Here is a 17,258-nt window from a genome sequence, read left to right as displayed (position 1 = left end):
ACAGATGTTTAAACTAGTCCCAGATTGGGTGCTTCCTGGAGGCATGTGTTCTTAGTTCAGACCACCTCAGAGTACCATTTAGTGTGATACACAGTGATTTTAAAAACATGCTCTGTTGGTTGAAACCTGTTACTATGCCTTTAAAAGAACTCTAGTCATACTTGGGGAATACTTCTCTTTTGTTATGGCTGCCCTCGAAAACTATGGTCTGGAGAGGGACTAGAAAAGCATACAAGACTTTGTGACAATTTTTTCCCTTTTGCAAATTGAAACCCATTTATAACACTATAGTTTTAAGAATGTTTCTGTTAATGATTGGAAAGATTTGTAAAATGTAAATGCAAAGCTAAATGGCTCTGGAGAAACCTCATATATATCCAGAACCTGTAGACTTTTTGACATCTGCTCAGTAGAACTTTATGATTGTAGAAAGGATTGGGATATTGTGCATCTAGGGGGCTAAAATGATCTTGTACTTTTAGGCCTTTAGAAAAATACCCATTTTTCTTTTAACTTTTCCATCTGACCTAGTAGATAAGCACTTCAAAATTTATTGTTAAACCAAAGAGAGGTCTATCACTCACTAATCTCAAAATTAAAAATGTTATAAGATAGCAGCTGAAGCCTACAAGAAAGATATCTCTACTTTTCTGTAACTGGCCTACCAAAGCTCCAGCAATGCATTTGTGAAATATATTGTTTTATGAATTTCTTTATTCTTAGACCACCACAAGTCAGGTAAACACTTCCTCCAGAAATCATATGATTGTGGTGACTTGAATCTTTGCTTTCAGTCACTTTCTTTTGACTCAGAATAAAAACCATGTCTTATAAAGCAGAATTGCTATTTTATACTGACATAAAGAAGGAAAACTCTTTGGTTTTCTTTTTGCATTAATTTATGTACTCAATGGTATTTTATGTCAGCTATAAAACATAAACAACCACATGTGTTGGAGCTTGGGAATGGCAAATGAACATGAGACTTCCAAAAAAAAAATTGACCCTTTTGAGAAGTTAGGGCAACAATTTTAGTGTCCTAATTGTACTCACTTGATATCTAATAATTACTAAAATTCAAAGGTCATGAGACTTTTCCTACATCCTTAGTAAGTTTTGATACAATGGGATCCCCCTAAATCACACCCTTCTCAGAAGGCTGCACATCATGTCTGAGCTCTGGAAATCAAGTGTGCTTCTTGTAATGTTGCACCTAGCCCTGCAGAATTTCTCTTCATGCAGGGATAGCCTACTATTCAGCCAAGACTCAAGAAGACTTCTACAGCAATTTCTGAAAGTGTTTTCCTGCGTGAAGTGTGAGCTCAGAAAATAACAGTGCAAAATATGGTTGTTTGGCTTGCTGAGTACTTTGGAAAAAAAGTATAATTAAGGTCTTTTTGAACTTCCTGGTTCTGATCTCATGTTTTGGATTCCATTTTCCCTTCAAAGAATAGGGAGGACTTTTCTCCATAGTTTCCTTATAGGATGATGGCAGAGAAGAAATGCAATAGTCATGGACTCCTTCCCTGCTATCTCACTGGCAGGGAAGATAAATTTACATCACTGGAATGGAGCAGAAAGTCACCCACTTAGACTTTGGTACGCCCTTCCAGATTCATCCTGAGGCTACTGTCTGAGAGGCTGTGTTCCATCACACTGCGGTTCCTCTCTCAAAATCCTATAAACTTGGCCACCTCTCTAGAATCCTTATATGTTTTTTAGGTAGTTCAGAATGCTATTTAAACTTCAACCATCTAGCCTTATTTGAGTGTCATATGACTCTAAGCTGTATGCACTTAATAAACTTTCATGCTTTTCCCCCCAATAATTGATCTGTTGTGTGTTTATTTCATAGAAATATGGAATCTCCAGGAGAAAAATTTTTTTGCCTTTGATATTTCATTAACTTTCTGGAATATATCTCCAAAGTGAAGTTCTCAAATATGTCTCCAAAGCGATCACCCACCTCAGTGTTCTCACACTTGATCTCTATTTCCTCAGTTCAGAAAGGTTGAAAAGTTGCGGATCAGCCTTTCCGGGCCTTTATTGTAAAAACTGCCAGCAACCAGGAAGCTGAGGTCATTACTGGGATGATGTAGTCATTTTACCCTTATAAGAATCAAAGTCCATCGCTACCTGTTGACCAGTTTCTCAAAACATTTTACTATATTTTTCTCTGCTTTATAGTTTATTGCAGGAATTTCCACCAGTCTTTGTTATGCCATAAGTGCTTGAAGCAGTGTAGACAAACAAAACTCAGTGCTTATTTTTACCATATATGGAACTTGAAGAAATGATCTATTGGCTGTATTTCACAATGGTATCAGAAAAATGCAAAAATAAGCTTGAAAGATCTAGTAAAGATTAGAGATATTAAAATACTAAGAACAAGATTTATTAGTAAGTTATTTGACAATGTTACCTGTGTTATTTCATTTTTATATCCCTTCATAAAGTAAAAGTAAAATCAAATTCAGCAATACCTCTCCAGTTTTTAGAAATTATAGTCATGTTTCTTTCTGATGAATTTTATAGAGAGCTAGTTTTGTGTTTTTGTGACTATATTGAAACTCGTGTCTTGCCAAAGGTAATGGAAAACTTCAAGGTCATCTTAATATTTGCTTTTTTTTTCCACATGAAAAGGCATATTGCATTTCTGAAAGTAAGGTTTAATATAGTTCCCATAAGAGGCTACAATATTGTAAGATGACATGAATTTCACTGTTTTTACATCTTTGAATTTGTAAATGACTCTGTAAATCTCTTTCCAAACTTCTAAAGATAAGAAGTGATTCTATTTTTCAGAAGTAAGTTATGTATTTATAAAATATTTGTTAATTTTTTATATGATAATTCAGATTTCAGCATCCAAGAGGGAAAAAGCAGAGTCATGGACAGATACCTTATGTGCAGTAACAATAATAACATATGTCTGCATGACAGTTACCTTCTTAAGAATTGCTGTGATATAAAAGAATAGGAAATTGTCAAGCCATTGTCATGCATCAGTTCTCCTGATGATTTTATTCAGTCAGCATTGGGAGTGAATACAAATCTCAGCATTGCTATAAATGATAAACTTTGCATAGACCATTTTTCTCAAGCCCCATTTTCTCTCACATAAGATGGATACAATCAGCAGAAAAGACAGAACAAAATATGGATCCACTATAGATCCATGCCTGCTGATCACACTTCTTCAGCAATTAAAATAAGTGTCAGTTTACGTAGATTTGAAGCTATGTCAGAGTTGTAACAATGATATTGTTAACTAGTTGATGAATATTATCTGCATTATGCAATGCTACCATCATATCAAAGGCAAATTTCTTATTAAATCATTTCTAAAGGAATTCTTTAAACAGGCATTTTTTACACCACAGGCATCTGAAATTTCATGTGCTTCAATGACTTCAAATGCTACTCCAATTTACTTTAGGATATTTTGATTCTTTGCTGGAATATCACAGCTCTACAACGTCACAGGATATTCTTTCTTTTTACCAATGCCTTAAAAATCCCTGCTCATCTTCTCAAACTAATTTGTGTCATTCTTGAAGCCTGATCTGTTGACACACACATGATATAGATGTTTCTTTTATTTTATCCCCTATTTTATTACATATCTTAGATATGTACAGTTTTACAACATTATTATCCCCAAAGAAATTCTTCTTCCATTAGCATCATCTTCCAATTATTTGGTCTCCTCCAGTACTAGGCAATCACTGGTCTTCTTTGTATAATCAGTGGTCTATTCTTTATATTTCTTATAAACAGAGTATAATGTGTAATTGTGACTACATTTTTCTGCTGAGCATATTTTAAAGGTTCATTGATATTGTCAGTGTAATTTCATTTTACTGCCAAAAATTCCAGTAGGGTATATTGTTTTTTATATATCTGTTTTTTGCCTGATAGCCATTTGGGATGTTTCCATTTCAGAGAACAATGCAATGAATATTTATGTTGAAGATTTCATATGGAAACACATTTTCATTTTTTTAAGACTATGTTTATAGTGGAATTGCTGGATCACAGAGTAACTTTATGTTTAATTTTTGAGAAACTGCAGGCTCTTTCTGAAGACAGCTGTACCATTTTATATTCACACCAGCAGCACCTAAGGGTTCTGATTTCCAATGCCCATATAAACATGTAATGCTGCTCTTGGTAATAGCCATCCTAGTGGGTTTGAAGTGGTTGCTCACTGTAATTTGGGTTTGCATTTTCATGGTGGCAAATGATGGTAATCACGTTTTCATAGGAGCATTAACTATTTGTCTTCTACAGAGCTGCCTAGATAATCTGACAATTTTTAATTGGTTCCTGTTAATTGAAATGCAATTATTCTTTAAATATACTAAATATGAGCCCCTTGTCAGTTATATTTGCAAATATTTTCAAAAGCTAAAACTTTTGCTGTTGCCATTTTATTTGTATTGGCAGCTTTGTTAATTATACTGGGTACCAACTGTCTGGAACTCCACTCCCTGCTACCTCAGAAGTGACACTGCTCCCAAAATCATGTTCTTGGCCCCAATGCTACACTGTGTTCTTGCCCTGAGTATTATTACAGGGGTGTCTACCATATTACAGGGTGAATTTTAATTTATTTTCTAAATTATCTTCTGGAAATTTACTCAGCCATCATTATCATTCTTGCCTGGAGTCCTTCACCAAATTTTATTATAAATTCTATTATAAATTTTATGATAAATTTTATTATAAATTCTCCCAAATGAGCCCACTTCAGATGTTGGTATGGGAGCTCCCAGTCAACTCTCTTCCCATCTCCTTACTGGGAGGACTTGCCCAGGGATGCCTCTCATCCAGCTGAATCTTATATCTCCTAATGCTGACTTCAAGAGATTCAAATATGAACTCTCAAGAGTTCTTAAACATCCAGGAGGAAGATGAAAATGCTGAAGGCCCCCAAGTAACAAAATAAACAAAAAATGAGGTCAAGAGCATTATACAGTGATAATTAGTAGCATTTTTGAAGAAATACCAATATACAGAGCCTAATTAAACTTTCCTGGAGCCAGTTCATCACCCAGTTCATCACAGATAATACAGCTGATGTTCAAACTAGTTGAAATTTTGAAGACTATATTTTGGATGAATTATTTGGTAGGCATTTTTGTTTATTTTTCTTGTAGGAAGCACCAAGTTCAGTGGTGGCACAGCCGATGTGGTTCTCTCTAGCAGATTTTCAAATTGAGCTAACAATGGCTAAGCTGAGAAGATATGATCCTTCAATTTCTATGTGTGTGATTAGGGCTCTCCAGATAATTTCCCACACAAAATGTGGAATTTGATGACAATGATTAATTATACTTTCATGATCATTCATACTGCTTTTTCTTTTCTTTAGTTCAATTCCTCATCAGAGTGATACTACAGAGATAATGACACCTTATATTTAGAAATGCTGTGCATTTTACTATCTGATTTCATATTGTTTTGTCTATTTAATCTCATAATACTCTTTACTGGTCAGTTTTATTATTCTTCTTTTATGGATAGAAAATTGATGCTCTGATTAGCTTCTTGGCTTCTATAAATTTAAGATATCCTATGCATAAAAGCTAGCAATTTATTCATACTTTTGACTACAAATCCTGTTTTCTTTGCAATATAGTCTAACAGTATTTAGTATGAATATGCAGAGAAGAGATGAAGTGCAGAAAAAGCAATTAAGCAGGGTAATGTACTTTGAATAAAACACTCACATATTATTTATTTTGTTAAAATGTATATTCCAAAGAAACTTCATTACTTGAATTTACATTGATAAGCATATATAATATATGTATTATATAATGCATATGTTATATTTATATATTATATGTATATTAAATGTACTCTTAATACTTTCTTATCATTACATACATTAAAAATCTGGCAGTCATATGTCAATTACGAAGCACCACAAAATTAAAAAAAGAAAACATGAGTTTCCTTTCTTATCCGCATGTGACTAGCAGGTCAAATTCCTAAAATTTCTGAAGAGGTACAGTCCAAGAGAAGGAAAATGTAGGATCTTTCCTTCTATTTGAATTGTTGCTTCCTAAGAGGATCATGAACCTGCATGACTGCACTCAATTTCTCTTGTTTCTGCCTTTATTTATTACACTGATTTTGCATAAATCTGTGCTTCCCCAATATTATATAAAGTGATTATAAAATGTTAGGCCTTTTGGAAATGGAAACATTGTGTAATATAAGAAGGTAAACACTGACTGCTTGTAGGACTAAATGAATTAATAAATAATTCTGTATCATTCCTTATTTTGATACTTCTTGCCAGATGTGGAATTGTTATTTAATAATATGAGTGTTGCTTGATATATTGAATTAAAACTTTGCATTTTTCATCATAAAAGCTCATCATTATTTGGACACCTCATGAGTAGGTTAAATCATTTCCTTGTATCAACTATGCTGAAACATTTAATAGCCCTGATTCTTTTCAAAATAGGAAATAATCATGAATGTTCTTTATATTTATTACTGAGGTTTAATGTACAATTTTAAATGTCAGATTAAAACTATAGAGCTTATAAAACAACAGTTGGTTAAAAGCATATGTTGCTAATTTTAGACTTTAATAATATAGTGTGGATTTCATTTGTGTGAAAACCATTTTGTTTCCCAGTTCCTCTCTCCAATTCCACTCTCACTGCACTGGGAGACATCTAGGATGTAAAGAGAGGTCCTTGGTATTTTGAGAGCTGCAGTGCAAGTGCTTCTCCCTCAGGGAAAGGTTTTCTGAGCTCCTCATTCCAGCTACTCATTAGTGCTGGCAGATGAGTGTTGTCAATTTCCCCCACCAGGTCCTGTTCCATGACAGTAACAAAACATGACTATTGTGTTTACCTCTGCATCCCTCACCCCAGTGAATGCCTCACATCAAAGGTATGCTGAATAAATACCACTGTGCTGAATGTACTAATGAGTGGATGAATCCAAGGGGCTCCTCTGTCAACCCCAAAAGGAGAGAAGGATTTGAGTTGGGATATGACAAGACCTGGTGATCTGAGGTGGCTGAGAGGATGGCAAATATCTACTCCTAGTTACCTCGGTGATGAGCAAAGGGAGAGGATTCTGAGCAGAGTAGACCTTTTAGAAAATACAAACACTGGGGGAAGCTGAGGGTTTTCATTTGCTTGTATGTTTGTCTGATTTTTTTTTTTTTTTTTTTTTTTTTTTACAGTCCTTGGGCTTTGAGTGAGGAGGAATGAACCAAGCTAAGATGTTTTGAAGTTCTGAGGAGTCTGAGAAGACAGGTTATTCTCCAGAGGACAGCAATAGGGAGTATGTGGCTTATAGTACTTGTTTAAAAAACGGATGAAATATGTAAGAAAAGGCCACCCAAATCCCACCCTGAATTTATTACTTACCCTACCAAGGTATATTAAAAAGAAAGTAATTCAGAAATAAAATACTATGCTTAAATAAAAAATATCTATCATTGAAGGATGCCTTTGCTATCTGTCTTGGAAATTTGAATTTTGCAGATGAAAATCAAAGAGTCACCAATCCTGATACCACATACTTTGGCAGAGTTGTGCCATACTCATTCTTAGTTCTGTGATTACATGTTTTTGTAGTGTGGGTTTAGGACATCCTCCCAAAGCTCACGTGTTGAAGCCTTGGTCTGTACTATCAGTGGCATCTGCTGGGGTAGAAACTTATAGGAAGGAGAGTTGGGTTGGAGGAAGTCGGCCAGCAGCACGGTTCCCAGATCCCAGCTCTCTGTCTGTGTCCTGCCTGCTTTGGGCAAGCAGCATCTCCATGGCCTTCTGCCATGAAATTTCTGCCTCCACTCAGACCTGGAAGTAACAGAACCATAGGCTATGTACTGAAACCTCTAAAATCACCAGCCAAAAAATTTTTCCTCTTTTTAGTTATTAACTTGGTCTCAGCAAAACAAAACTAACATGTATAGATTTTTTTTCATTATCTTTCCCATTATCCTTCACACACATTCATAATCACCCTGCTTCACATTAACAGGATATTCCAAATGATTCATTCAATAAAAATATTTACCAAACTACTTCTGTGTTCCATGCATTACAAACAAAAACCAACCTTTTGTAAGTTGCTTAGATTTATGTGGCAGTCCAACATTAAAGAAATTATTCATTAAAAATATAGAAAGAGAGTTACAAATGAGTCTGAGTAAAAGAACATAGTGAAATGGGTAATAAAATTGTCTCTTGAATTCATGAAGCCAATCATGGTGAGTATCACTAATCAAGCTGAATTACAAAAAGACTCTCACATCTGTCTTATACTCACTTGACTCCTCTCTCTTTCTCTGTACATGTCACATATGTACCATATTATTAATTACTTACAATCTTATTTATCTTTGCCTCTTGGGAACTGAAGGAGAGCTTAACTTGCAATACATGCTCAGCAAATAATTCTTAAGACAAATAGTTTAGGATATAAATACTTTACTATGTAATATTTTTATCTCTTTCAGACCTCAGATAAAACATGTAAATTTTCACAGGGAAATAAAGCCTAAAAACAATTTCAAGAAGTGAGACTAATAATGGAGAATTTCAAGAAAAAGAAATTACTCTGAAAATAATTCAGTAGAAAACTGCTACAGCCAGGTTGGCAATACTTATGGAAAATCCATTAGAGAAACAGATCGTACACTTGGAACATAGCTTGGCTCTTCTGTGCGGTATTAAAGATCTACCTTTTTTTTTCTACTTTTACTCTTCTCTGACTATAATAAATTTTTACTTTGAATACAATGTTTTCATTTATATTGTCACCCTAATTTTTTTTCAGTTGGCTTGCTTCCTAGTGCTATTTCTTTTGTTTGGAAGATTTTTTTTTTTCAAAGATAATCCTTTTCTATGAAGAGTATCATGTCCTCTGTAGATAATGATAATGTAACTTTTTTTTCCTATCTTTATTCTTTTTATTTCTTTCTCTTGTCTAATTGCTCTGGTCAGTGTTTCCAGAAGTATACTGAATAGGAGTGGAGATAGTGATATCTTTGCCTTGCTCGTGATTTTAGAGTGAATGTTTTCTGTTTGGGACCATTTAGTACGAGGTTGGTTGCTGGCTTGTCATAGATAGCTCTTATCAGATTGAGATAAAGATCATTTAATCTTCTGTAGCAATTTTATCATAAATGGATGTTAGACTTTGTCAAATGCTTTTTTTGTATCTATTGAGATTATCATATAATTTTTTTGTCTTTGGCTCTGTTAATAAGGTATAGTACACTTATTCATTTGCATATGTTGAGCCATCCCTGCACCCGTGGAATGAATTCTACTTGTAATGGTATGTAATCTTTTGACAATTTGCTGCATTTTGTTTGTCAGTGATGCATTTTGGGTTATTTAGAATGTTTATATCTTTTCAGTTCAACTAAGATAACTCACATGTATCTAGGAATCTGTCCATTTCTTCTGTTTTCCATCTTGTTAGACTAAAGATTCTCAAAGTAGATACTGATGACTTTTCTGGATTTCCATAGGACCCATTGTGATTTCATCCTTTTTCTTCCTAATTGCATTAATTTGAGTCTTTTCATTTCTTTTTTTTTTTCTTTTTGTCTTTCTTTCTTTCTTTCTTTCTTTCTTTTTTTTTTTTTTTTTTTTGACAAGGTTAGCTAACAACCAACTTTTCAGTTCCTTGTTCATTATTTTCTTAGTCTCAATTGCATTACTTTTTGGTCTAATCTTTTGTCTTCACTTTTTCTTGTTTTTCTAAACATTTGAGGTTCAACACTAGGTTGTTTATTTGAGCTCATTCTGCTTTCCTGATCTAAGTATTCACTGCTACAAATCTCCTTCTTAGGACAGCTTTAACTGTGTCTCATAATTCTGGTATGTTGTATCATTACTAACATTTTACTGTAGATACTGTTAAATTTTTCACTAATTTCACCTAGTGAAATTTTTCACTAATTTCATTGTTTCCTCAGCAGGGTACTATTTAATTTCAGCATTTTGGTGGTTTCTTTTCCCATTGATTTCTAATTTCATTGTACTATGATCTGATAATTTGTATGAGGTAATTTCAGTTCGTTTGCATTTACTTAAGCATGTACAGGAACTTCTATACAAAGTTTCCTGTAGTAGAGTGAATTTACTTTGTGGTGGGAAAATTTAAGAAGGATAAGGGACAAAATAGAAAGCAAAATGAGAAAAATAGTAGAACCAATACTGAAGGAAAAAAGATGATCACTCAGACTTTGGGATATTGAAGAGGGGGTAGGTGACAGAGAAGGAGGAAAAAAGCAAAAGATTATCCAATAAGACCAGAAAGACAAAAGAGAATGTTCTTATATGTAAATATCAAAAAATAAGAGAAATATTTGGATAAAGAAAATAAATAGTTACAAATAAGAATAAAAATGAAGAACTGAACCAGCTGACACACAAAAACCCTGTTTATCTTTGTGTGTCTCCAGCTGCTGTGGTGCCCTCAAGCAGAGCCAGCCTGGGCTGCCCCCAGTGTTCAGCTGGTTTCTCCAGGTCACCCCAGGCTTCTCTGCTCCACTTCTCTCCACTGCTCCTCTCTCTCTTCTCATGCTGGTGGTTACTAGGTGGGGTGGGGGTGGGCTGGGGTGCTGTGGCTTCTGCTGTCACCACAGACAGCTGGTCCCACTGATCTCCACTGTGGTGGAGGTGCTGCCGACCTCATTAGTTGCCGGGTGGGACCAGTTGTGTTGTTTCACTCTTTAACTTTGCCATGGGTGCCACTGTCATGTGCAGCTGTGCCATGCTGGTCCCTAGATTTGTGGACTTGCTGCTTCTACCTCAGTCTTGGGGGCAGCCCAAGGCTGCTTGGTCTACTGCAATCTCTACTCCCACAGAGGGAGTGCCATGGCTGTTTAACTCTCATGCTTCTGCATCCCTCTCATTGTCACTGGGCAGGAAGGGCCCTGGCTGTCCTTAGTGGCTCCAGTTACGGTGTGCAACAAAAAGTAAAGCTGACAGCCTGTTGGGGAAGGAGCAGTGCAGGCAACATTTGCTACCGTGTCCTCTGTGTAGAGGAAAGCACAAGATGCAAGGGGCCTCCTAGTCTAAGTCTGTGCTATCTCGTTTGACTTAGCCACACTTCTGTAGTCTCTCCAGTTTTTGGAGACCTCACAGTATGGCAAATCTTGCTCAGCAAATAGGTGGCATGCCACTGGCAGCCCTGTGGGTTGGACTGCTGTTTTGTAAAATCCTATGTCTCTATTGTGTTTGATATACAAGTCTCATATTTCAGATTGATTTGGGCATTAGGAAGTATGTGTCTCCCTTTCCTCCTATTTCCTGGGTTTTAGCTGATCTTCCTGAGTAGCTCCAATGCGGCTCTTCTTCTACTTAGCCATTTTGGTACTTGCCAAGATATTACTTCTCTTGTGAAAGTTTCTTTTCTGAGTCTTTGGGTTTAACTTCCCAGAAATGTTCATTGACTTAATTTTGTAAACATGTCGCATATTATTTAACCTAAAATGCTTTCTACTGTATTATGCACAACTGTTTGAATATCACTAATACTGGTGAAAATGCTGCAACCGGAGAGAATGGATTGAGATGGAAAGGTGTGGTGACCAAGACTGGATTATTTCCTACCCCATTGTTTTCACCATCTGTTTGGACAATGTTCCTCTTCCCTATTCTATTCCTGTACTGAGGTTTACAGATATAATGGGTGGCCTTTATTCTTTGCCTCTGTCCTCAAGTCTGGTAATGTTTCTCCTTCCCAGCACTCCCATCAGTCTCCATGAAACCCAAGGCTCACTGTACACATAGGCCATGGTGCCTCTATACCCTGTTTTGATATCTTAGCCATATTTATTTATTATTTTGTTATTAATGCATTTATTTAATTCTCTTCAATAAATGTTTTGACTGTACCAGTTATTTGCCTCTAGAGTAAAAAACCATATAGTGCTGAAGTATTTGATGTAGGACATATAGTAAATTATTTCTCTCAAGTCAAGGAATTTCCCTACCTCCAGTGATAACAGCGGAGATTTCAAAAATTAGGTAAGGGATATCAATTGTGTTAACACATGTGTAATTAATATTATAAATGTCTTAAGAAGTAAAATAGGAGAGGGCAGAAGGTTTCAGTTGCAATATAATAAATATTAAGGATCTTCTCTAGGGCATTCTTTTTCTCTCTTTTGGATAATGCTCAAAATAAGTTCTTAGAAAACAATAAGGTGGCATTTAGGTAGCTCAAGTTAAACATGGAAGAAATCCTAGATGAGGGGAGCACGATTTCCAGTTTTACATGGAAGAGCATGCAAGAACATATACCTGGAATCTAAACCTAGAATGTTACTTGTGCAAAATAGACAAAGTCAGTACTGATTCTTGTTCTAGAGGATTCAGGAAGCGTGCAAAATTGTTAAACACAATGGCTGAGCATTATGGGAAAATAATAATGTAAATAATTTCACTCAACTTGGCACCCAATTGATACATCCATCTCAGAAAACTTGAGATAACACAGACTGTTTACCTAACTACACTCACAACTCATATCAGCACGGAGCTTGCAGAAAACAGACCATTGTGAGTCATGAAGGTGGATCTGGGCTGGACAAGCATTAATACTATGTGAAACAGTACCATTCTGTGAACAAAATGGCCATCATTTCATTCAGCCTGGAAATGACTTGAAAACAATTAGTCCTATGAAGCTTTACCTTATTCATGTTACACATTTCCAATTCTGAAAAAAAAAAATGCCCTTTATATACTTCCATTCTCACACTCATCAGAATAGGAGTGGAGAAAGCATAATGTATCACTTAGTGAAAGATTTAAGTGATTTGAAGTTGAGACTTTTGAACTTGAATTCCAGCTCTGCTCTTCCTATCTATGTGATCTTATTATATCACATATTATTTTCTGAGCTCTAGTACCTTGGTTTCCTCACTCACATTCTAGGGACCAGATTAGTCTCTACTTCTTGGGAATGTTGTGATAAATGAATAAAATGAATGAGACACTAAAGACAAACACTTTGTAGGATAGCTGGCACCATAGTATTTCATAACCTTAGCTGCTTTTTTGTTTGTGAATTTTCCTAACAAGATTCTATGAATGGATTTTTGTATTATTTATCTTATATGTATCAGCAAATACAGTAAGTGTTAAATAAATATTTGCTTAACAACTTAATAAGTTTAATTTGTTTTACAAATTTGTTTTCCTATTTTAAATGAATTCTTGTATTCTGCTTATTATTGCTGTTGCCACCGAAGTTTCCATGATAATCACAGGAAAGAGAGCAATGGTTCACTGTAATTTAAATGTCCTTCTTTGAATTAACACCAGCACATAAGTGTAAATGTGTACCTGTACTATTAGGTACAGAAGGAACATATGCACTTTTTTTTACAATAATCATTTAACAAAAATAAAAACATTAGTAAAATAATAATTAGGAATAAATTAATAGGTACATGAAAAGAGGGAAAAGGTTACTCACTGGAATTTTCTTTTATAAACACTTAACAGATTTTTTTAAAACAGCATAATCATGTGAGTGCTAGTTAATTTGTGTTAAAGAATAAGCCAAGGGTAGCCATTGATGAAAACCTAACTATCATCAATCTATCAAATAGACTGCCTCTTGCACTTATTAATTTTGCGGTTAATGTAGCTGATATAAGATCCTTTTCAAACTTAAAATTTTAAATTAAAAATTGGATTTTTTAAAAAGAAAAATAAAGCTAGTAATGATAGGCTGATTTCAAAACCTAATAGTAGCACAAGGTTAAGCAGATTGAACTAGTAAGGAGAAGTACATGCTTTCATGTTTTATGGCTATTTAGACCATAGCAGCTTCAGTGTTTATTGTTTCAAAATGTTTCTATTATTTTATGTTTTTATTAGGGGAAATAATAATAAAGGTAACCATTTATTAACTTTATAACAAGCAAACTGAATTGAAACAAATGCTTCATAGACATAATCCCATTCACAGTGATCCATAAAGGCACAATCATATCTACTTATTTTATTTGCCAATGTCCCCAGTATTTATTGCTAGTCAATAGATAGCTATTACGTGATTGAATTATCTTTCCTTTGAAATAGGTCTTTATAAAAAGATTATCTTAGCTTTTAATATTTTATTGTTCTGAACGTATTATATCTTATAAAATTTATCTTTACCTGTCATGGATACCTACATTTGTGCATGCTATAGTTGTAGTGAGAGAACGCCTGAGGGATACTGTTAATTTAAGATGTGCAAAAGGCTGAAAATTGTCATACCATATCTTAGAAAGTTCCTGACCAATGCAATATAGTTAATAAAATGCTTGCAAAGATTGATGCATGTAAACTGAAGAATAGAAAATATGACCACTAAAAATACTTAGAAAGCATAGTCAGGATTTCTTTAAACTTCTTTTAACATTATAGAAATAGTTAATTAAACATGAAATTGTGAAGGATAAAATTTGGTCCGAGAACCAAAAACCAAGGCTCAGATGAGACTCACCAGAACAGTCACCACCCGGAGAACTACTCCACGCATATTGTTCTCTAGCTTCTTGTCAGTCAGTGACCCATTGAGACCTGTGATAGGATTCCAGCACCCGAGCTGAAAGAGTAAAATAACTCTGGTCATTTTTCAGCCTGAAGAGCAGCCCAATCACCACTGACCAGAGAGAACTGTGGGATAGCTCTTTGAATAATTGGTATGGGAAGTGCCCCGCACAGAATTTCCTTTTTAATACCAGATGAACTGTAGGAAATGCCATTGCCTGCTTTTAAATATTATTTTATGACATAGACACTATCCAACACACTTTAGGAGGCTTATTGAGGACATCTGATTTAATGAAGAATTATATATATACCAGTAACCTAGACACTTATTGGAAAAATAATAGCACATCTAATTTGAGCATAATGTCTAACTATCACATACTGCACAAGTTAAAATTTCTTATAACTTTAATGTTTTAATTTAATCTTACACTGTTTTTAATATGAAAATAACTACCAAAATCTTAAAAATATTTTAATATGATTAAAGGGATAACTGCTTTTGTTTAAGAAAAAAATCATGTATGAGGTTTGTTTAAACACAAAACAATGTAACTTTCCTTTTTTGTCAACTATCAGTCAGTTTGAATATTTTGGCTACAGTCTTTTTTTTTTAAAGCCTTGCAATGATTCACTGCTTTGTACCCTCTAAAACGAAGGATGAATTTTATATCCTTATGTAGTTCTTACCTCTTGTAATACCCAAATCAGAGGAATATTGATTTAAAAATTACAGCTCAATCATCACAATGCAATAACAATGAATGAGTCTCAGTCAGATATAAGGAAAAAAGGAAGAGATGAGATGAATTGGATTAAGAGATACCAACTTGAGGAGATGAGCTGCCTGGACAATACTGTAATACATATCTTAGGAGGAAATGCACCTATTAACCCCAATATTAATTCCATGAATCTTCACATTTGGGAATCTACTCTGTGTTTTTGTATTCAAAAAATGTAACAAAGCAGCCAGGCATGGTGGTGCATGCCTGTCATTCTAGCACTTGGGAGGCTGACGCGGGAGGATTGCTGCAAGTTACAGGGAAGATCGGGATGCACAGTCAATTCAAGGCCACGCTGAACTGCGTAATGAAATCCTTTCTCAAAAAGACAGAAAAAAAGTGTAGCAGAGCTTTAGTCATATTTGGAGACTGTTTCATTGACTGAAAGGGTACCTAGGTATTTTTGTTCTCCCTTCTGATGACTATGTTTTATTTCCTTATATTGCATTTTGTTTGTGGCTTTCAAAGTCATTAACATATTGGCAAACCTCTCTAATAAATGACTTAGGTGCTTCCTATTATAACTCAAGTTTCTCTTTGAGCTCCTAAAAGGTGTTTAATTAAGAAAACTAAAATGTGCATAGCATATTGTAAGTGAAGGGGATGTCATAATATAAATAGCAAGGCCAATCTTTTTCTTATTAAAGGAATCTGAAAAAGACTGCTAATTGTTGGTTTCAACTGTAAAAGCACATTAAATTCTTACAATTATATGTCATTCTTAGTTACATAAAGAGTTTAATTAGATCTTAGATCCAATTAGCAAATCCAAATGTGGTGCAAGTCTAATTATCAGAGATACTGTAGTCCTCTTCCCAAATTTAACAACTTAGGAAATTTCTTTTAAGGGTTTTCTGTTTTCTGAGGTCAACCAAAGTCTATCCTGCATTACATTCCTGAATACACATTTTTGCTAATAACTCTGAAAGGATTTTATTTTCCTATATGAAATAATACTAACAGAAAAAGCGACATAGAAAACTTTATGTGAAGAACTAAATTTCCAGTGCACTATCACAAGACTTTACTGTGTTACTTAATTTCAAATCTTAACAAATAACTTTAGAAGAGAAACCTGTCCACGATAAACATGTCTGTGTCAATGCTGACAAAAGTATGAAAACATTTCCCTTGAAGTTGATGTTTGAATTTGGTGAACCCACTGGAGGTTCGCCTTAGTAAAGCGCATCAACGAACAAAGACTTGACTGTGGCACTTTTGGTATTCTCAACAGTCAAAATATTTATTCCTGAGTTAGCAGCAAAACTTGTGGGGCAATTTGTTTCAACAATGCTGTGCATAGTCACTTAAAATATGTAATTTCCATCTTTTTTCTAAGTTAACATTCTCCTTTAAATGTAACTAAATATAGGTAAAGATTTATAATTCTAAAGTGCTCTAATGTTGCAGGTTCCAAATAACAAAAAAAGGATTTGGAGCAGGTGAAATAAGTAAACGTATCTTCATACCTACGTAGTGGTTTAACCGTTGCTTGTACTATATATGATGCTTCTTCTCATTTTATTTTTCAGTTTTAATGTTTGTTCAGACACATCCTCATACACACACATACACACACACACACACACACACACACATATATACACACATATATAGTAAGACAATAAATCCCTCCTATAAACATTTTTCTTTTTTGTATATTTTTCTCTCTCTTTTTTAATCTGAGTCATTCAGCTCTTCCCTCATATGCATGAATGTCAGTGCTTCCTTAACGTTAGCTGAGAACATCAAGAACTAGCACAAAGATTGGATTTTATGGTGTGGAATGTTCAAGATGCCAATTCTCTAGAAAACTAGAAATAAATCTTCTTACCATATAACAAAATCACTTAAGAAAATCAGTAAGAAAATAAATGATACTTATTTCTTATAACTACAGACTTTCTTTGTGTCAGCC

The 17,258-nt window shown here is 34.6% G+C and overlaps 1 protein-coding gene across 3 annotated transcripts in view; it reads right to left on the bottom strand.

Moving 5' to 3' along the window:
* Grid2 (glutamate ionotropic receptor delta type subunit 2) overlaps positions 1-17,258 on the bottom strand; it is a 1,371,796-nt gene that overhangs the window by 380,748 nt on the left and 973,790 nt on the right. For all 3 annotated transcript variants that reach the window (XM_063247280.1, XM_063247281.1, XM_063247279.1), the window contains exon 9: positions 14,506-14,607. In XM_063247280.1, coding sequence (XP_063103350.1) covers positions 14,506-14,607 — 102 coding nt within the window. The remainder of the gene's footprint in view (positions 1-14,505; positions 14,608-17,258) is intronic.

Source organism: Cavia porcellus, unplaced genomic scaffold (genome assembly GCF_034190915.1).
Source record: "Cavia porcellus strain 051 isolate PalLab524CR breed Dunkin Hartley unplaced genomic scaffold, mCavPor4.1 scaffold_4, whole genome shotgun sequence".
NCBI classification, from domain to species: Eukaryota; Metazoa; Chordata; class Mammalia; order Rodentia; family Caviidae; genus Cavia; species Cavia porcellus.
Note: the sequence above shows the minus strand (reverse complement) of the source record. Positions and strands in the feature narration are given on the sequence as shown.